Source organism: Silene latifolia, chromosome 2, assembly GCF_048544455.1.
Source record: "Silene latifolia isolate original U9 population chromosome 2, ASM4854445v1, whole genome shotgun sequence".
NCBI lineage: Eukaryota > Viridiplantae > Streptophyta > Magnoliopsida > Caryophyllales > Caryophyllaceae > Silene > Silene latifolia.
Genome location: NC_133527.1, coordinates 156153052 through 156175787, shown reverse-complemented (window position 1 = coordinate 156175787; position 22736 = coordinate 156153052). Strand labels below are relative to the sequence as shown.

At 36.4% G+C, this 22736-nt stretch overlaps 3 protein-coding genes across 3 annotated transcripts; all 3 read right to left on the bottom strand.

The window, feature by feature from the left end:
- Positions 1–6268: 6268 nt before the first annotated feature.
- LOC141641496 (secreted RxLR effector protein 161-like) lies at positions 6269–6955 on the bottom strand. The gene has a single exon (XM_074450155.1). It carries the CDS (start codon positions 6953–6955, stop codon positions 6269–6271), a length of 687 nt encoding a protein of 228 aa, XP_074306256.1.
- Positions 6956–9264: 2309 nt separating this feature from the next.
- Positions 9265–10423, bottom strand: LOC141643165 (uncharacterized). The gene is made up of 2 exons (XM_074452206.1): positions 9501–10423; positions 9265–9393 (listed from the first exon to the last, which is right to left on the bottom strand). The coding sequence occupies exons 1-2, from the start codon at positions 10351–10353 to the stop codon at positions 9359–9361; spliced, it is 888 nt and encodes a 295-aa protein (XP_074308307.1). The 5' UTR covers positions 10354–10423; the 3' UTR covers positions 9265–9358.
- A 1323-nt stretch (positions 10424–11746) lies between these two features.
- On the bottom strand, positions 11747–18876 carry LOC141643164 (plastidic glucose transporter 4). Its single transcript, XM_074452205.1, has 14 exons — positions 18548–18876; positions 18030–18322; positions 16559–16670; positions 16162–16229; positions 15435–15567; positions 15017–15116; positions 14824–14936; positions 14276–14369; positions 14005–14158; positions 13400–13546; positions 13234–13307; positions 12691–12779; positions 12468–12582; positions 11747–12090 (listed from the first exon to the last, which is right to left on the bottom strand). The coding sequence occupies exons 2-14, from the start codon at positions 18301–18303 to the stop codon at positions 11908–11910; spliced, it is 1656 nt and encodes a 551-aa protein (XP_074308306.1). The 5' UTR covers positions 18304–18322; positions 18548–18876; the 3' UTR covers positions 11747–11907.
- Between the last annotated feature and the right edge of the window lie 3860 nt (positions 18877–22736).

Sequence of the window (22736 nt, the reverse complement as noted above, 5' to 3'; positions counted from 1 at the left end):
TCAACATTCAGATGGTGCAACTACTGTCCCTACAGTCAGAAGATCTGTTAGAGACGGGCAAGTTTCTGTCAGGTTGAAGCCATATCATTGCCCTGTCAAGTTGTCAGTGCAGCAGCAAAATGATGCATCAGCATCTTTTCATGCTACTATTCTTCAGGATTTAAGAGATTTTGCTCCAGCATATGTGGCATCTCTTGCATCTGCCATACAAGAAGCTGAGCCCTACACTTATAAGCAAGAAAGTCAGGATCAAAGATGGGTGGATGCAATGGCAAAGGAGATTCAGGCCCTGGAGTGTAATAAAACCTGGGATTTGGTTGACTTACCAAAGGGTCGCCATCCTATTGGTTCCAAATGGGTATTTAAAATCAAGTATAAGGCTGATGGAACTGTTGAGAGGTTCAAGGCACGATTAGTGGCTAAGGGCTTCAATCAAGTCAAGGACAAGGATTATAAAGACACTTTCATTTACTACTGTCAGGACACTCCTAGCAGTTGTTGCAGCAAATTAAAAGGATGGGCATTGCATCAGTTGGACATTAATAATGCTTTTCTCCATAGGTTTTTAGAAGAGGAGGTCTATATGAAGCCTCCAGAAGGATATCAGATAGCTGATGGTAAAGTTAGTAGGTTAAGAAGGTCATTGTATGGCTTGAAACAAGCTTCAAGACAATGGAACAAAGAATTGACTAAGCATCTGACTAGTATTGGATTTCAACAGTCCAAACAAGATTATTTCCTTTACACTAGAGCTTCATCAGATAAGAGCATTTTTACAGTAGCTTTGGTCTATGTGGATGATGTTTTACTTACTGGCAATAGTGAATTAGCCATACAAGAGATCAAGAGAGGGCTAGATACAGCATTCTCAATTAAAGACCTAGGAAATATGAGGTATTTTTTGGGTTTGGAGGTGTCCATAAATGAGAAAGGGATTATGCTTAACCAGAGAAAATACATTCTTGATATTCTCAGGGATATGGACATGGAAAATTGCACACCTTCAACCTTTCCTATGCCTAGAGGTCTCAAGTTGTCTATTGATGATGGTGAACTCCTACAAGAACCAGAACAGTATAGGAGACTGGTTGGCAGGCTTATATACTTGAATTCTTCTAGACCTGACATCTCTTATTATGTTCAACATTTGAGTCAGTTCATAAGTCAACCTCGAGTCCCTCATATGCAAGCTACTATTCATGTGTTAAAGTATCTCAAAGCAATAGTTAACACAGGCCTATTCTATTCTGCATCATCAGACCTCTCCTTAACAGTCTTCAGTGATGCTGATTGGGGTCAATGCTCTTTCACTTGTAAGTCCCTTAGTGGCTACTGTATATTCTTAGGGCAGTCACTCATTTCTTGGAAGACTAAGAAACAAAGGACTGTTAGTAAAAGCTCAGCTGAATCTGAGTATAGAAGTCTTTCCTACACTACCTCAGAGATGGTTTGGTTAGATAGCATTCCGCAAGATTTGCAAGTAACAGTGCCTAAGCCTATTCCCCTCTTCTGTGACAACAAAGCTGCAGAGCATTTGACTAAAAACCCTGTTTTTCATGAGAGAACAAAGCACCTAAATATAGATTGCCATTATGTAAGGGAGAAGCAACAAGATGGTTTCCTGCTTACCAAGCATGTTCGTTCAGGTCTACAGTTGCCAGATGTAATGACAAAAGCTCTAAGTACTGATCGACATAAGTTCCTGTCTATCAAGCTTGGTCTAGTATTCTCCTCTCCTCAAGCTTAAAACAGACTATTAGATAGTAATAGAGTTAGTTAAAGTCAATAACTAACCTTAGTTAAGATAACAACCTAACCAACTAACTCTCCCACATAATCAGGGAAGTTGTTATAAGTTGGTTATAAACACGTTTTCATAATATTAATATTACAAGTTTATTTCTCTCTCAATACAATCATCAACATCTAGAGTTAATAGTGACCTCCTAGAAATATTCCCGAGATGCCCATGAGTAAGGACAAAATGCGCTAGAAAGGACACATGTTGATCTATGGGTCATGTACACAGCTTGGTGAGTGACCGCTCCCGACCATAAGTAATATGGACCAGGGTGTTACAAGTGGTATCAAAGCAACCCTGCGACCGTGTGTTGAGCCAATAGTCAGGAGTGCCCAGGTCACCCACCTAGCGGGGGAGGATTCTGGGCTTGGCTGCGGTCATATGCTGTCAGGCGCAGCGAGGACGTTGTGTTCTTCAAGTGTGGGTGTGTAATACTCCACTGAACCGAAGATGTTATTCGGGTGGGGTAACCTCTTGAATAGATCCATTGATAGGCTTAAAAGCTTACTAGTGCTTAAAGGGATGGAAAATACTGCTCATATCAACAAGTGCACTTTCTTTTCAGGTTATCCATGCAAAAGAATTCCACAGTTAACCGTAATTGGCTCGGAGTAGTCTTAGAATGGGTGATCTCCTGGGAAGCTTCCCTAAATGCGCATGAGTGAGGACAAAATGCGCTAAAAAGGACTCGTGTTGATCTGTGAGCCATGTACACAGCCTGGCGAGCTACCGTGAGTGACCACTACCGACCTTAGGTTTGGGTCAGGGTGTTAAACGAACAACAAGCCTAGCTCCCCTCCCCAACCAAGGGCTTTATTTTCTCTACCTACTTACATGTATCGGTTTCAGGGTCCATTAGAAATATTGTTTTTTTAGGGAAATATTCGTATTATTGCTTAAACTCATATTCCTCAAAAAAAAATGGATGATATAAATGGTTCATGGGAGCAAGAACTTTCGTGGGCAATTCTAGTATTTCTTCGCTAACTATAGCTCCTTCGGCGGTCTCTTCTTGTGGGCTTTCAAGAAGGAAAGCGGGTCGGGCGAAACCTATTCCCAGGGTTTAATTGCCGGAATACTCCAAATATTTGATATCTTTCTCTTTGAATACGATTTCTTCCAGCGACGGTTTCAGTGGATTTGAACCAGCGTAGACATATTGATTGCCAACGAATTTATAGCCCGTCCCTATATATGGCATATGAATTACAGTCCATTCTCATTAATCGCTCAGGCATCAACCCCGGAAGAATCTCGGAAAGCGTGGGAGTTTTGATTATAAATTTAAGTAAAAATAGTCACAATTTACAATAAAATGGATACAAGGTCTATAAAAACATGTATTAAATAAAAGAATCATTTTAAGTCCCGATTAATAACATAAGGGTTACGAAAAACACGTTATAAAGACACGGAAAAAGTAGTCTCTCAACAATAGCGGAGCCAGAATTCTAAGTCAGCGGGGCGAAAGGGTAATATTATAAGGGGGACTCGAAAAAATTCGAAAATTTTAACTAAAAATTTCGAAATTTTCAAACGTCAGAGGGGGCGACCGCCCCGAATGTGTGTAAGCCCAGTCAAACATGTATTATTATTATAACGGTCTAGGTGGCCTTGCTGTGTCCGAAAAGCCAGCCGAGGTTGTGTGCTAAGAGCGAGCTGGCTGTCACGAGACCGAGGAGAGGGCTGCCTTTGTTTTGTTTTGTTGGCTCGGTGCTATTGCGGCTACACCTCCCGAGTTGGATTACGGATTATAGAATAGAATACTACTCGAGTTGAGGGTCCTGGTACTATCCAGGTGCGAAGAACCCTGGAGGTGACCCCCCAAAAACCAAGGGAGGCAGCAGCCTCCGGTGGAGCAGTGAAATGCGTTGATGGTAGAAAGAAAGAAGACCCCATTAATCGAACTGCCCATGTTGTGGTATCTTCGTCTGTCTGAGGATGCTGCCGCCGGCGCCCGACTGCGTCTTGACTCGCAGTCGGGCGCCGGCGGCTGATTCAAGTGCCGGTAAATCTAGCCTCAAAGGTAAGATCGGGAACGAATCTACAGGGCTGTCACCTTCTTGGCCCGGCCCGGCTCGCGTCGTTCCAACAACCGGCGGGGAAAACTACAGAAAACACGACTTATTTGGATAACTCGGTGACCGGGGAAACTGCTTTCTCGAACATCGGGAGACGGCTTTGAGAGAAAATCCATTTTCTCTTTATAAGGTATTAAGAATCGATCTCTCTCAAACTTTGAATTTGTAGCTAGAATATATGCCAATAACACCTACACCTGACAAACGGGCTACTTGTTTCGGTTTAGGATCAGATTCAATTGGTTCGATTTAAATTGAGTTGACCTTAGTTTCGGTTTCAATTCGATTTCGATCGGGTTCATTTCAGTTAGCCACTTTCATCAGTTTGTGCTATTTCGAGTCCGATTCGGCTCAGGTTAGTTTAATTTCAGTTCAATTTAGTTCCGGGTCATAATTTCTTAAGTTAATAGTAATAAAATTAGCTTAGATGTATCTTATATTTTCCGATTTGAATGTAATAATTAATACTACTATATAAACAAAGAATCAATGAAAAATATACCTATAAAATGTGAGTTTATTATGAGAAAATAAATACTTTTAATTCAAGTCAATCGGTTATATTCAGGTTCCGGTATCATTCGATTACTATTAAAATCAATGCAGTTTTGGTTCGATTCGAATTGAGTCGGATTCAAAGTATTATTGAGTTTGCTCATATCGGGCGTTCGATCGGTTATCAATTCAGATATTTTTCGTTCGGTTTTTTGGGTCCGGATTTATTTCACCAGGTCTAATACCTCCACCTTAGATTAATACATATTCGGTATAATGGTAAAGTCGTTATGTTAGGAGCAAAAAAGTGCAGACCTAATAGTATTCTTGTTGCGAAGCTCTCGCTTTAAAAGAAGATGTTTTAGCCGCTAAACACTTAGGAATCTCAAAGCTAATTGTGGAGGATGATAATTTATGTGTTATTAACTCACTTCATAGTATTTGGTAAATTCCTTGGGAAATCTCTAGTATTATCAAGGATGTGAAATTAGACCTTCATTTGTTCGATGAAAAGATAACTAAACATTGCTTTCGTGAAGCCAACAAGGTTGCTGACTTCATGACTTCTTTCTGACATTTATGTCCAACTCTTTCGAAATGGTTTGAAAGCCAGTGGTTTCAACTTACCTCACTTATTCAAAAGGATGAAATTGGTTGGTCCTACCCTAGAGGATCAACCTAGTTTTCGTACCTTATCTAAAAAAAAAAAAAAAATGATTTACCCGATCCATACTGTCGTTTACTCACTGCTGGTCGAAGACTTGCCAACAAAGAAAACTTAAAAATGTTGGTCAAAATCACTACAGCTATTGTGTTTCCTTCATAATCTCAGTTGGTTTTCAGCTGTAACATTGCTAGATTAATTTCTAGATTTGGATTTGTCAAAAGAAAAAAAATCACTTGAAAAACAATAGTTGGTCTGATCTCACTTCAGACGGCCTATTTTGGCCTAAAATAATAAGACGGAATTTTAAAATCATTTTACAGTCAAATGTGACCACTAATGAAAAATAAGTTACCTAAGTTGTAACACTAACTGGACCATTGTGGTTACATTTAACTACAAAATGGTCACAAAATCCCGTCTAATTGTTTTAGGCCAAAATAGGCCCCAAAAAGTATATGGAGTAGTAGAAAACAAGGAGTGAGATTTCAGAACAGCTAATAAACTTGGACATTATGTAAGATTTTATAATCTAAAATTAACATGTTCTAGTCTCATAATGAACATGTATAAACTGAATGCAGAAACGATAAAAGAGATCGATTACTTACCTCCAGCCATTGCTTGAAATAATTGATCCGTCTTAATGACTAACCCAATTTCTTATGCCCCAAATCTGACTTGGCTTCCAAACCCTCAGCCTCACAATTTAGATGGTGTATTTTTTTATGAGGTAGGCTTGGTGAACCTTAATCAGAATAAATATGTTCCCCTTATATAGACTCCTGCCATCAAAGAGTCAACTGAACAGTTTCCTAAATTGTGAATGGTGAGTTATGGGAGATAATAGTGGAAACGGAATCCTAGGAAAATTCCACCATACAATGGACCAACTTAATTTCCATAAAATAACTTAATTAAATATTAATATAATACTTATTTATTTTATGGAAATATCTTACATTCTCCCACTTGGTCCATTTAACAAGAGACTCAACATATGGATCATGGCGACGAATTCTCTTAGAACAAGAATTAATCTTCCATGTATCACAATATATCAAGTCACTCACACCACACACATTTAACTTAATGAGTAAACCCCACGTTTACTCGAGGTTCAAACAAAATGATATTTCTCAACATTACTTTATAAATATGCGCATAAATCTAAAAGAGAAAATATCCAACTCAATAAAAGTTTCTTACAAAAACTTAATGAATGTACTACATAATGGAACCAAGTCCCATTCTCACTATATGATCCTTGAAAGTCTTAATTGACATGCCTTTAATCAAGGGATCTGCAATCATCAACTCTATGTTAATGTGTTCAATGATCACCTTCTTTTCCTGAACACGCTCCTTTATGGCTAGATACTTTATGTCGATGTGTTTACTTAGACTTTCACTTTTATTATTCTTAGCCATAAACACAGCAGCTGAATTATCACAATACATTCTTAGCGGCCTACAAATAGAGTCAATAACTCTAAGCCCAGAAATGAAACTTTTCAACCAAACACCATGTGAGGTAGCCTCAAAACAAGATACGAACTCAGCCTCCATAGTAGAAGTAGCCGTCAAGGTTTGCTTCACACTCCTCCATGACACAGCTCCATCAGCTAGCATAAACACATATTCTGATGTGGAGTTACGTGAATCTATGCAACCAGCGTAGTCGGAGTCGGAGTAACCTACTACTTCAAGATTCTCAGTCCGTCTAAACATAAGCATGTAATTCTTAGTACCTTGAAGGTATCTCAACACTTTCTTTGCAACCTTCCAGTGATCAAGGCCTGAGTTACTCTGATATCTTCCTAACACTCCAACCGCATATGCAATGTCGGGTCTAGTACATACCTGAGCATACATAATGCTACCAACAGCTGAAGCATATGGAATATTCTTCATTTTTTCTCATTCAATGTCATTCCTGGGGCACTGGTCCAAGCAGAATCGGTCATCTTTCACAATTGGTACTACACTTGGTGAACAATCTTTCATCCTGAATCTTTCAAGTACTTTATTGATATAGGCCTCTTGAGACAACCCCAAAATGCCTCGAGATCTATCTCTATGGATCTTAATGCCAATGACATAAGATGCCTCACCCATATCCTTCATATCAAAAGTACTTGAAAGGAATTGTTTCACCTCATGTAGCAACCCTTTATCATTGGTTGCTAACAAAATATCCACATACAACACTAGAAAACAAACTTTACTCCCATTGATCTTAAAATATATACATTGATCCATTATATTTTCTTCGAAACCGAATGAAGAAATAACTTCATGGAATTTCTTATACCATTGGCGGGAAGCTTGTTTTAAATCGTATATGGATTTATTTAGCTTACAAACCAAATGCTCACCATCTTTAGAGTAGAATCCTTCAGGTTGTTTCATATAAACCTCTTCCTCTAAATCACCATTGAGAAATATTGTTTTCACATCCATCTGATGTAACTCGTAATCAAAATGAGCTACTAATGCCATGATAATTCGAAAGGAATCTTTCTTTGATACAGGAGAAAAGGTTTCTGTGTAGTCAATTCCTTCCCTTTGAGTGAATCCTTTAGCAACGAGTCTTGCCTTATGTCTCTCGATGTTGCCAAGTGAATCTCTTTTAATCTTATAGACCCACTTGCACCCAATGGATTTTACAGCATTAGGCAATACAACGAGATCTCAAACTCCATTAGATGCCATAGAGTTCATCTCATCTTTCATAGCATTTAACCATAAATTTGAATCTGTAGAACTTATGGCTTGTGAAAACGACATAGGATCATTATCAGCTCCAACATTATAATCCAATTCTTGTAGATATACTTCATAGTCATCAGGAATAGCCGATCTCCTTTCACGAATAGATCTTCTTAATGGAACTTGTTCATCCTCATGGTGAACCTCTTCCTTATTATGATCTACCATATTTTGATCGACATTTTGTGGAATTTCTATCACTAGTTGGGTAACACTCGATTGAACTTGAAGAGTGTGAATGACAACCAATCTGTCACTTGAATCAGAGGGTGGAACTTCCTGATGATCCCTCTCCAGGACAGAGTCCTGAATTAGGTCACTCCCACTGATCAAGTCATTCTCAAGAAATTTAGCATTTCTTGATTCCACAATCCTTGTACTATGAGATGGACAATAGAATATATAACCCTTAGACTTTTCGGCATATCCAATGAAATACCCACTAATAGTCCTTGGATCAAGTTTCTTTTCTTGTGGATTATACACTCTCACCTCCGAAGGGCATCCCCAAATGCGTATATGTCTCAAACTCGGTTTCCATCCTTTAAATAACTCAAAAGGTGTCTTAGACAGAGCCTTGGAAGAAGCCCGGTTTAATATATACATTGCCGTCTTAAGAGCATCAACCCACAAAAATGAAGGAAGTTTAACATTACTTCTCATACAACGCACCATCTCAATTAATGTCTTATTTCTTCTTTCTGCTACACCATTATGATATGGAGAACCAGGCATAGTGTATTGGGCAACAATCCCATGCTCTTGAAGAAATTTAGCAAATGGACCAGGTACTTGTCCGTTCTCAGTGTATCTACCATAGTATTCACCACCTCTATAAGATCTCACAATCTTAATGCGCTTACTGCATAGGTTCTCTACTTCAGCCTTAAACAATTTAAAGGCATCAAAAGGTTCATCCTTAGAATGAAGTAAGTAAAGATACATATAACGTGAGTAATCATCAATAAAGGTGATAAAATATTTTGGATCATTAGCGTTCATGTCCGGACAACAAATATCCGTATGTATGATTTCTAATAGGCTAGAACTTCTCTTTGCACCTTTCTTAGACATGTTAGTTTGCTTACCCTTAATGCAAGTAACACAAGTATCAAAATCAGTAAAGTCTAAAGTATCAAGTACTCCATCCTTTACTAATCTTTTTACCCTCTCAATGGAGATATGTCCCAATCTCCGGTGCCACAAAATAGAGAAATTCTCATTCATAATACAACGTTTTAAACCAGCATTAACATGCATAGAATTATGAGTAATATTATTTTGCGTTCAAGACGATATAAATTATCGGACAAAATACCATAACCAATAATTTCCGAATTTCGAGAATACTTGAATCCGTAGTCCGAAAAATTAAAGGTAAAACCCAAAGGTACAAGTCTTGATACTGAAATCAAATTTCTAGAGAAATTCGGAATATAAAATGTCTTTTCCAAATGCAAAATAAAACCACTACTTAATATTAAACTGCATGTCCCAATGTCCTCCACATGTGAACTAATCTGGTTTCCTGAATAGATTGAAAGTTCACTGTCCAATGGTTTCCTTAGGTTTGTCATACCCTGCAAGGTATTCGAAACATGGATTGTAGTTCCAGAATCAATCCACCATGTATTATGATTAACATTAACCATATTAGATTCATAACAAACAAACGCATGAAAATTACCTTTCTTCTTTAGCCAAGCCTTAAACTTAATGCAGTCTATCTTCATGTGTCCCTTCTTTTTACAAAAGAAACGCGTAGACTCCTTCTTAATGGTTGGCTCAGCTGAAATCTTTCCCTTTCCCTTATCTTTAGTGTGATCATTTTGTCTCTTTGAAGAAGAAGCAACAGTAAGGTTCACCTTTTCACCTTCCTCCATTAACAATCTGCCCTCCTCTTGAACACACGTGGCCATAAGTTCATTAATTGACCATTTATCTTTATGTGTGTTGTAAGAGATCTTAAACGGAGCATATTTTGGAGGAAGAGTGCATAAAATGAAGTGCACAAGGAAAGTGTCAGACATGGTAACTTCCAAAGTCTTAAGTTGAGCTGCAATGTCCCTCATGCGCATGATATAATCACGCACACCTTTAGTCTCGGTGAGCCTCAAAGATGAAAACCGCATTATTAAGGTACTAGCAAGAGCTTTATCAGAAGTTGCAAACTGCTCATCGATGGCCTTAATTAGATCTTCAACTTTAGTATGTTGATCGACAGAACCACGAATACTAGCACACATTCTGGTCTTTATGAACATAATGGAGAGACGATTAGATTTCTCCCACTTTTCATAAAGATCAATTGCTTCTTTAGTACTTTCTTTAGTTACTTTAGGTGGTTCGTCTTTCCGAATAGCATAATCAATATCTAACCATCCCAAATGCAGTAGCATTCTCTCTTTCCAGGCCTTATAGTTATCACCATTCAATTCAGGAATGTCAAATTTAACATTAGTAGAACTCCCAGGTAAAATTGGTGCAAATATAATAAATAACATGCTTATTACCAAAATTGAGACTTTAAACTTAATCATGCTTTACCAATGTAAATCATGCTCAAATATGTATCTAGAGACAAAAACTTGTCTGTGGGCTAAAGTTCTACTCAATTAGATACATAAAAAAATTTAACTTTATAACAATACTATCAAACCGTATACATCTCTCAACTCCTGTGGGTAGATTAAGAAACTAGATTTAATATATCATCCTAATTAGTCATACAAAAACATACAACAAGATTCTTATGGGTAAGTCTTATTATATTGCATACGACTAATCACAAATAATGTCTAGTTTCCACATGTGATTTCAAAATAAAATTTCAATTAACTAGAGGTGCTGTGGCTACTCTCTAACTAATAGAATTTTGAATCACTCGACATTAAACTTTAGTCTATATACTCAACTTTATGTATATAGGAAAAATTATATGACCAGAAATTTCAATAGGCCGAACTCCATACGGACACACATAGAAAATAACTCCGTATATGACAAATACCAAATCCAAAATCAGATTCCGTACCATACAGCAAACATCAGTGCAAAGTTAAGATACAACTGCTGAACGATGAGAATGAATTTTCAACAGCGGATAACAATTCAATATCTCAAATCAAAATTTGTAACACGAAATCAACGAGGAGAGATAGGATCCATCCAAGCACAAGGTCAAAACATGTAATAGCCAAGCACACATGGTTGATTTTGACATAACAAAGGTAATTACTTTGAGTCTCTTATTTATGAACAATGAACAAGTTAGCAACTCATCCATTAATTACGGAGTACATGCGAGGAACACGTAGTAAACACTATGTACAAACAAGGCATATGGGCTTAATTAGATTCATCAAATATCAATACATAAGGTTTCTTAATACGCACAAAGCAAAGTTTCGCATGTGAAAATCATAAATAAAAATTCTAACAAGGCAAATTCATAGAATACAGAATATTCTACGCTAACAATCAATATTTTAATTAAGCAAGACAGAGGCAATTACTCGCTCTTATACCAACTGTAAGATTTTATAGTCTAAAATTAACATGTTCTAGTCTCATAATGAACATGTATAAACTGAATGCAGAAACGATAAAAGAGATCGATTACTTACCTCCAACCATTGCTTGAAATAATTGATCCGTCTTAATGACTAACCCAATTTCTTATGCCCCAAATCTGACTTGGCTTCCAAACCCTCAGCCTCACAATTTAGATGGTGTATTTTTTTAATGAGGTAGGCTTGGTGAACCTTAATCAGAATAAATATGTTCCCCTTATATAGACTCCTGCCATCAAAGAGTCAACTGAACAGTTTCCTAAATTGTGAATGGTGAGTTATGGGAGATAATAGTGGAAACAGAATCTTAGGTAAATTCCACCATACAATGGACCAACTTAATTTCCATAAAATAACTTAATTAAATATTAATATAATACTTATTTATTTTATGAAAATATCTTACACATTATCCTTAGAACTGTATAAGATTTCCGACTCATATTACATCAAATTCCTAATGAGCAGCAAAAAAAAAACATCATTTGCGAATCATGCAAGATTATTCACTCAATTTAAAACTTAAACTGCGGGACTTAGAGCACGTTCGATCTCCTCGAGAGACCGCCCTTTGGTTTCAACAACGTTTCCGGCTATATATAGCACGGCCAACATACACACTGACGCAAATCCCAGATACACTTTGCTGATGCCGAACTTGTTAACCACACTCAGGAAGTAGAGGCCAATAACGAAATTTGAAGCCTACGAGAGATCAAAGAGTGAAATAAACACAAACTTACATGAGACGCTGTTATACGTAAAACCAACTTATTAGCCGTATAATAATTAAACAAAGTTAACAAACGGGAAGTTGTACCTGACGGTATTATATGTGAACAGCCGATTAACCAACTAATTAATGAGATGTACTTCAAAGTTCAAAGTAATAATGTGGGATCGTCCCACAAAAGACACTCACTAAAGCAAGAAAAGGGAAGGACCTTTCTACCACAAGTTATGGCCAGATCATGTCGAATTTCAAAGTTAATTCTGGAGTGTCATTTTGAGTATAGGGGTGAACTTTCTAGATTTTAATTAAAGATACGAGTTAATATGTGAAGTAAATTTTGGCTACTTACCCAATGCATTCCTAGAGACAAAGCAACGGCTTTTGCTCGGATTCTGGATGCGAAAATTTCCGGAAGTAGAAGAGCAGGAACAGGACCAGCACCAAGTGAGAATGAGAGCACGTAGCTGTTCAAAAGCACGCATTTTCAGATTTTAACTACAGTATGAGTTATATGTGAAGTTAATATTTGTCTCGAGATAAGAGTGAAGTTAATCTATGAAAGGAAGACTTACAGAACAGTTCCTAAGACAGCTAGTGTGCCGGAGTATGGCGCCAAAGCCTTCCATGTGAATGTCAAGGACAGTAACAACATTGAAGCAGCCTTCAAAAAAATAATTCCAAGAATATGTTGTCAGGACTGGTAGGACACGGCGACAACAGCGTGTTTCCAATCAAAGGTCTAACTACTCACGACCAAGTTTCGAAACTTATTAACATTAAAACTGCCACAGTGGCTCCCTTGAGGCCTTGATACCCAAAACCAAAAGCAAAGGTCTAACTCGCTGGTAAGGTTATGGTAGATTAATAACCTTATGAACATGACATGTAAGACTTCAGAGTGTGTTTGCAACCTTAACCCTACATTAACGGGGTATAGAGGGTCGGATGTACGCAACCTTACCCCTACATTAACAACATAGAGAGCTTTCTGGAAAATAATTTCTTCAAAAATATTTTTCATCGAACAAAGCAGAATGCCACATAACGGTCTGACTGGTTCTTGGTCACGAGAATAATAAAGAACTGACTTGGGGGAAGCTAGAGAAGAAACCTACCATTCCTGAGAAACTTGTAATTAGCAGGCTCTTTCTTCCTTGCTTATCCATAAGAGAGGAGGCAATAGCAGTACCTAAACCGAGGAGCAAATTACAGAATTAACCCTAAGAAAAAAATTCAACCAGTGTAAGAATCTCAATAGAGGAGTATCTCACTCAAACATACCGATAACATTAGATGCTCCTACCAGAGCACTAGCTGCAACATCGGAAGCAATACCAGCACTTCGGAACACCGAGGTGGAGTAGTATACCACAGCATTGATTCCTGCCATTTGCTGGAATAGGAAAAGGGCAGCACCAACACTTACCACTGTGCCGGCATTAAGGTATTAGTTCCGTCGGTATTTCAACAATGTGTGAGCTCAGATCAAATAACACATGTACCCAAAACACAGATAAGAAAAACACTCCAAACGTTACGATGATGGCTGAACAATGAAGACAATTACTAGCGATGGCGTAGCCTAATCTAAGAGGAAAAAATGATACCCCATTCACAACTAAGCCCTTTTATCAAGAAACTACTGGAGAGCAGAATTGACCAGACCAGTACCTGAACAAGACCCTAAAAGAACAACATGAATCAGCCTGAACCCAAAATCAACTCATGTCTAATTTGAAACAAAAACCTTAATAACATAGAACCGTAAAATTGCCAGGTTGACCCAACCCGTAACCACTAACAGTCTAACCTGATGACTCACTTGCCACGTCTATCTGGAAAAAAATAATTTCTGGCGGATGCAAATGTGTTACTCAGGGATGTACCTTTAGAGTATCGCTTACTGAACAGATCAAACCATCCAGCTTCTGGTTCAGAAGAACCTTGGACAGAAGCTCTCAAATCGTTCATCACTTCAGGGACCCTTTCTTTCCCATACAAGGCTGCTATAGCTTTCTGTGCCTCAGCAACTTTTCCTTGCTACAAAATTAATGAACCAAATGAGAAAGTTGACCTCTACAAAGTAAATATTTGGTTCATCAAAACATGACAAACGACTGAAATAAAATTTAAACAGAGATTGAGTCAAGAGGACACCTGAAAAAGCCATCTCGGGCTTTCTGGGCACATCGCCATCCCAAGAGCCAAGAGAATAGATGGAACAGTTGCTATTCCAAACATGGTTCTCCACCTATGCATAAGGGGAAGGTGGAAGTACAAAAACTGGTAAGGCTCATTGACACCGACTTGGAGAACCGGTGATACATGTTCAAAATAAGAAGTGCAAACTTGTCAAGAAATCAGAACATTCTAGGGAGCCACTGCTACCACCTTTTTATGGAATAATTAATTTTTTTTTTTTCCCAAAAATGCCTTTTTCTAAGCCTATGTGCCACCTAACATCCTTATCTAGCAGATAAGGTTAGCATAGCACAAGCATTGAGTCTTCCATGAAGCAGTCTCAAACACCAACACTTTATGGATTGCTCAGATAAACTATATGATTGATTAATTCGTCTCACATGTAAGACCATTCATAAGTTTAACATGGCATAAAGATGAATATAAAATATCTGCCAGAACCTCCTTTAGAATGAGTGTCAGTTTTTTAATAACAATGCAGAAAGATGTATATGAGGTCGTACCACAAAGGATTTCCCGCTAAAGGCAACCCAGCCACCAAAGCTACAAGAATCCCAATGCAAATAAAAAGCTGGTTGACAGAGCCAAGGGCACCCCGAATTTCAGTTGGCGAAATCTGTAAAACATAGACTTTCTTAAGTACCTTCAGTAAACAAATAAGCTAGAGAAAGACAAAGAAACCTTCACCATCATTACCTCGGAGATGTACAATGGGACTAGGGCAGATGATATACCGATTCCAATCCCACAAAGTAACCGGCCGATCATCATCATTTGTATGGTTTGAGCTGTGGCGCTAAAAGATACCAAGCAGAAAAATATCAAAAGTGGCCATTGTAAGCATTAATTACCACCTCTATCCCGTTTATTTTCTACTCTTTTGACTTTGATGTTCAAATTTGACCATTAATATCACTAAATAGATATAATCGTACAAGGTCGAATTTGGCATTGCTTGACTTCTCGAAATTTCTATTTTCATATTTTCTTTATAAACAAATTGTGACTATTGTATATGTGAAAAATATAGCGGTTAAAGTTGATTATCAATGTCAAAGGTGGGCAACGTATTCGGATAAGAGTGCAGTACAATTGTAACAGGAAGGGCACAAACCAGAGATAGGCTCCTATAGCCAAAGGAATTGCATCTAGCTGGAAAGTCCTCGTTCTTCCGAATTTATCAGCCAAAGATCCCCCAGTAAATGACCCCACAGTTGCTCCAGCAAGTAATATACTTACAACCCATCCTGCAGGGCGACATGGTTTATTAATGAGACCAACATAATGAGTGGCAAGATTGAAGAAACAAAGACAAAACAAATTGCCCTACGTGGAAACCTATAGAAAATATAAATACTTTCTGTATTAACCAAACAATTCACATTATATAAAGCCAGGAAGAAACTAGTGATACAAATCAACAAGATCCTATATCCAAAGCATATGCAAAGTGCTTTAGATATAATTGCATTTTCCTAATATACTCCCTCCGTCCCGGTCATTTGTTTACCTATTTCATTTTGGGGGGTCTCGGTCAATTGTTTACCTTTCTATTTTGGGAATGCTTTTGATAGGCAATTTGATCCTCCACACTCAATTTGGTCCACTTGTCATCAAATAATTGGTCCTCTCCTCTTTCCTTGGTTTTTGTGTCAAAACCAAAGGTAAACAAATGACTAAGAGGGAGTAATAGTTTTCATGAATCAAATTTGGACTTCAACAAAAGTAACACAAACCCCAACCCCCAGTCAACCCCTTTTTTCTTCTGTGAGGTGCATAGTAGGCTAGTGTGCTTCAAGCTTTACAATTCAACTCACAGTCATTGAATCACACCGACTTACCTTGTAATACGGCATTGCCAGTAATAGCAAGATCTGCAGATAGGTACTCAAGAGCGCCATTGACAACACTGCGGATATCAAAAATCTGTCGAAATTAAAAATTGGTAGAAAGGGAAACATGCACTAGGACAACAAAATGAAACTGGCACCACAACACAGAGGTACAAAATTATCGTAGGCTCACAGCAAGAGCCTACAATGAGTAATTCATTCAATGCAATTGATGTACTTCATGAGTTACTAATCAGTAACAAACAATGCAGAGTCAATAGATTCAACAAAACCTCTGAATGTTTTTTATAAGAAATCAGATTGGTAAAGACAACTGAAGAGTGGAAGCAAAGCTGATATTGTTTGAGACCATAAAATGATAGGGTGGTGATAAACAATGACATACCCAAGGTGATATCCAAACAAGATAGCTCCTAAACAAGCAACACCGACATACGGCAAAACTGATACAGAAGATTTTCCTTGGTATTTGACAGGCCCAACGTCTTCAAGATCGTCTGAAATAAATTGACATAAGAAAGGATTTAAGAAGATGATGCATCATGCATCATAAAAAGTTCATATACAGATAGGTGAAACACCCCCCTCTACTATCATCATTATAGTGCAATTCATACGCACAGATTCCTGCAGGTGATTATCGCAGAATATAACATTGCTTTGGAGTTAGGTCCTTATAAAAGGAATAGTATGGTGCCTGAACCCCCAGGCCCCAATCAAGGATCTAAAGACTTGCCGTCTATTTTCAGAAAATGTTCAGAAAGAGAATGTTGCATGTTTACTCCCTCCGTCCCAGTCAATTGTTGTCTTTTGGTTTTGGCACAAAGACCAAGGAAAGGGGAAGAGGCCAATTACTAAGTGACAAGTGGAACAAAATTGAGTGTGAATGATCAAATTGTTCATCAAGTTCATTCTTAAAATAGAAAGAAGAACAACTCATTGAGACACCCCAATATGGCAAGGGACAACAAATGACCGGGACAGAGGGAGTATTATTTTATGGGAAAGACGCAACATCCTGTCCATGCAGCATATGAAGTCAATCATGATTATTTTCAAACAAGTAACAACCACAAAACATTGTCCGTAGAAGAGCAAAATTAGTTCATCTTGAATAATAAGCTATTCTACTCATAAAAAACTAATCCTTACTGGAGTATAATAGTTGATGTGTAACTTAAGTCTTAAAACTCTTAACCTGTGAATCGAACAAGATTGCACATGAGAAGCACTTCTAAGTTCCAACTCCTAGAAAAACCATCTGAACTGTTTTCTCAAACGAGTATTTCATAATCAAGCAGGCGCCTTCTTCGAATTTTCATTAAAAGTTAAAAAACGCCTGTCTCTCCCTCTAATATTGTGTTCCATATGCTACATAGTACTTAGGAGAAAATGTGAAACCTATGACTGATCAACTACTCTTACACCTTAACTATGTCCACAAATAATAATTCTCTTCAGGCTATCTGCATTCATGGAGGTATTGTAGCTTTCTGTCCAACAAGTTAACTGCCTATCATATTTCAAATGTTATGCGACATCCCACCTACGTGGTTTTACTCAGCTCAAATCCTCAATGAACTGTGTGGTGCAAACAAAAACATCATGCTAATTTTCTGTTTACCCGTGCATCTGATCCCACTCGGCACTCACCCCGCCACAAAAACACATCATGCTACTTTTCTGATTACCCATGCATCCAATCCCACTCGGGCACTCACCCCGCCACAAAAAAACTTCCAAGGACTTTCATAAAAGCAATACAATTTGATCAAACATTTTTATTAACAAACGTACAAGCATTAATTAAAATAAATAAAAGCCAATCTTATAATCGCGGAGATTGGAGAACAAACCAGGTGTGGCTTGAGCCTTGACTGATCTATACTTGGCCGTTGACTTTAACACTTGATCAAACCCCATTCTAGCAAGTCCAGCTCCCATCGATACCGATCCGGAACTCAATTTACAAGAACTACCCCTATTACTATTATTATTATTATTACTCACAAATCTTAAATTATTGCAAAGAATTGAAGATGATTTCCTAAACCCACCAATCCCATTAACTCTAGGGTCCTTAACTCCAAAACCCACCTTCCCTTTTACTACAAAACTTGATGCTTGCATTTTCTCCTTCCTTTTAAACCTGAAATAATTCCACCAATAATAATAAAAGTCAAAAGGGTAATAATTTATAATTTATTACTCCATATGTAAATTATAACATTAGTATATTATCACATAGTCAATTAAAAAAACACATGAATAGTAACAGAATTGACAGAATTAATAAGAAAAGATTGTAACTTTGATGAAATTAAAATTACCCAAGTAAGATAATGCAGTAAATAAGTGATTTTGAGGAAGTTACCTGAACCTTTTGTTGATTGTGAAACTTTTGTGTGTTAAATCAAAGTCACTTTCAAGTGGGAATTTAGAAAAAACACAAGATTGCGTAAGAATTTAATGAGATGAAGGGTAGAATAAATGTGGAGATTTCAAAGTAATGACACTATAATTACTCAATTTAATTTGCTTAATTTGGGTAGAATTCAGTTTTTAGGTGGGGTAAGATTAGAAAGAAAGATGACAAAAAGTTGAAGATTATGGATTGGATTTTAGCGATGAGGAGATAGGATTAAGGATTAGATTATTGAGTGTCCATGACTGAATGATCAATGAGTTGCAACACGAGGACGTATGTCATACTCCTCATATTCACTCTATTCTTTCCCTTACTTTTTTCACCAAAAATAAGAAAGTGAATTTGAACCGCACAAAATACACTACCCACGTGCAATTTAATTTAGGCTCTGTTTGGTAAAACGAACTGAAAAGTTAGTTGAAACCTGAAAAGGTACCTGAAACTAAAGCTACCTGAAACCTGAAAAGGTAGCTGATAAGGTAACTGAAAATTAGGAACTGATAAGGTGACTGATTATATAAAAAATTGTTTGGCAAGCTAACTGAAATGGTAGCTTATTTTGGTAAAATGACGTAAAAAGTTATAATAATTATTTAATATATTATAAATTAAAAGGATATAAAGGTAATATTACCAAGAATCAGGTACCTGAAATGTGAAATGCTACTATTTCAGGTAGCTTATTTGGGCAAATAAACTATTTGTCAAACACTTCCAGAAAAATAAGTTACCTGAAATTTTTCTCAAAAAAGCTACTTCAGTCAAAACAGGTACCTGAAATGTCTTGCGAAACGGAGCCTTAGACCACACAAATCAACCCAAAAAAGGAAATAGGGAAGAAAACTCGAATAATCTGAATAAGGAAATAGGGAAGAATATAGTGAATAGGAGTCTAGGAGAGAGTATATTCATGTGTCATGTGAGTTGTATACTTGTATGGATCGAGTAAAGATTTATTCTAATTCTGAAAAAAAAAAAATAGAGGTCTATCAGTTTATAGGGTTTTTCTACGTGGTACCCTCTAGTTTTTACAAATTTCATATGGTACCCCTTGATTTTTAAAGTTCTACATGATACCCCTAAATTCAACCAGCAAATCCAACCGTGACCTTGAACTCTGAAAACCGTTAAGCTAATTGTTAGATTTTCTAGTTAGGTAGATGAATGACTCTTATACCCTTATTTAATGTTAATCCACCTTCTTCCTCATCCATCTTCTACCTCCCACCATTTTCACCATTAACATCATTAAATCATTAATACCCATATTTATTCTTCACTTAATAATAACATCTTACAAGGCTAAAACCACATGCTCAATCCTTCAATCTCCATTCAAAAACTCTATTTTTTCTTTCCACTTTACAACAACCCACAAAATAGCAAAACTGATATGCTCGTTTTTTGCACCAACAGCACCACTACCTTCAATTCTCTTCTAAACTACCAAAAATATTGTTAAAATAAGAAAATAAAAGTTGCAGAAAAGTGTGTAGTAGAAGGAGAAAGAAAATCATGATGAGCAGATGATGGATGGTGGTGAAAAAGATAGTGGGTGAAGAGAAAACAGATCATTAATTAGGTTAATAAATATGTGTATTGATGAACATGGTGCTAATTGTGGATTAAGCAAATAAGTTTGACGAAAAAATGACTAATTGACAGAAAAGTTAACGGAAATTATGATTAAGGGCACCACATGGAACTTTAAATAACATAGGGATACCTTATAGGTTTTGAAAAAATGGAGGGTACTATGTAGAAACTGAAATAATACGGGGGTACCGTATAGAAAATCCCTATTTTTTATAAGGATAATGATACGGCGCCACCCTTGTGACATGCACTATCCGTCACAAGGGAGAGACGGGTGGGTTTCGTACCAAATTGTAATAATATGGATAAAACTAACTCATTTGTGAATTAGACAATACATACTAATTGAATAAAATAAAGGGAAGATCCCCATAAAAAAGAGGCATCAACCCAATTTGTTTTGCTCATTTCCATAGTTATGTCAGACAATCATCATTCATCACACCTTTTTCATATTATTTTGAAAACACAAAATTTACGTTTTCATCTCCCTAAAAAATCCAAAAAATTATCATTATTTCAATATTTTTTCAAATCAATTCAAATATATTGTAAAATGGTTACATATTTTTATTAACATGATAACTTAACAATGGTTACATACATTGGCTAATATAATTACATATTGTAAACCATTTTGTATAATGGTTAAATATTTTGATTAATATAGTAACATTTTATACACAAACTCTCATGGCACCATTTATATTCATATATGTCATTATTTCAAGATCATTTTAAATCAAATCAAATCTATTGTAAAATGTTTACATATTCTGACCAACATGGTAACATATTATACACATACTCTTATGTCACCATTTATATTCTTACATGTTACCAGATTAAGATTATTTCAATTTTAAATAAACACTAGTATGGGTGCCCGGCTTCGCCCGGGCTACCTCTATTTAGTATTAAAATATATTTTCAATTAACTAAAACTACTTTAAGTTGCATAACTCATAAATTTATCATTAATATATTTTTCTATGATAGGGAGTATATCTTAAAATTACAATGAAATAAATTATGAGACAAATTCACTACTCCCGCTATAAATATTTTATTTAAATCGATTACTTAGCTAATTTTTCATATATACTTCCTTTTGTTCTTAGAATTGTTAACTTTTATTACATTTGTTATTATAACTGTTACTTTCACTACTCCGGTCGTAATTATTGTTACTTTCACTACTTGTACATTAATATTGATAATTTCACTACTCCCGTTGTTACTTCTGTTACTTTCACTACTCCCGCTCGCTGCTAATATTGTTACTTTGACTATTCAAATGAGTGATTACTATCATATTACTATATCCAAGGTTACTACAATTCTTTTCACCACTAACATAATTACTTTTACTCTTTAAGTATCCAATGAACATATATGCATTAAATATATTACATATATGCATTAAATTAATTAAGTCGAAATAATTGTGGAATATTATATTTTTTGGAAATCTAGCTTGATTTATTTAATTTGTAATAGTTTCCAAAATATAATATACTTATATCATATTTTTTTATCTTAAAATAATTAACATCTTTATACTAATTAATACCATAAGTGGGACGTGTTTATTTTAAGGAAAATCACCATATTCCGGTATTCTCTAAATTTATATTTCAACCAAAACTATACAATATTTACATTGAAGTCCCTTTGTTCAGGTCCATCGCACAATGCTATTGATTTAAAACTATATAGTATAATTAATTTGTATAGATTTATTTAATTACATTGAAATCCCTTGGTTTCTGGAATTAATATATAGTATTGATTGATTAATTGATATAGTATAATGGTTACATATAGTGACTAATATGGTAACATTCTGAATAGTATTGTTATATTTTTTGACTAAGATGGTAGCGACATTTTTTGAACTTTGGAGCATTGGTGTAGGGAAAGAGATGATGGCTCACGTTAAAAAGAATGAAAGGTTGTGATGTGGTGGAGTTTCTTGTGTAAGGGCTATTGTTCCCTATATAATATAATATTACTCTATTGTACTCCCTATAATCACACAATCAATAAACAATACACACTTGCTCAAAGTGTATCCGGCTCATATTGTTTGAAAATGCTACTATCCGCTCCGTCTCTAGCTTGTGACGGATAGTGTCCGTTACAAATGAGAATTTGTGTACTTTTTAATCGTCCGGATTAAATTTGAGCTCGATCGGATGGTTGTAAATTTAATTAAAAATTAAAAAAAAAGTGAATGAATGGGATTGGTGTTGGAAGTATATTGCTTCAAAATAAGCTCCTTTTATCCCACATTGATAGATTATGTTGGAGTAATATAGTTTATAAGTGATCAACTATGTTGAACTACTAGATGTGTAGTAGTAAAGGGACCCTACCACCACACACGCGCGCACGCCACACCGCGCTCGAGCTCGGGCTCTGGGCTCCTTTTGGAAGTGAGATCACTTATTCTCTATATTATTTTTTGCAAAATTTTCGAAACTGATTGCTCATTCTTTTATAGTGATTGTTGCGTTATTTAAACTGAAAGTGCAGT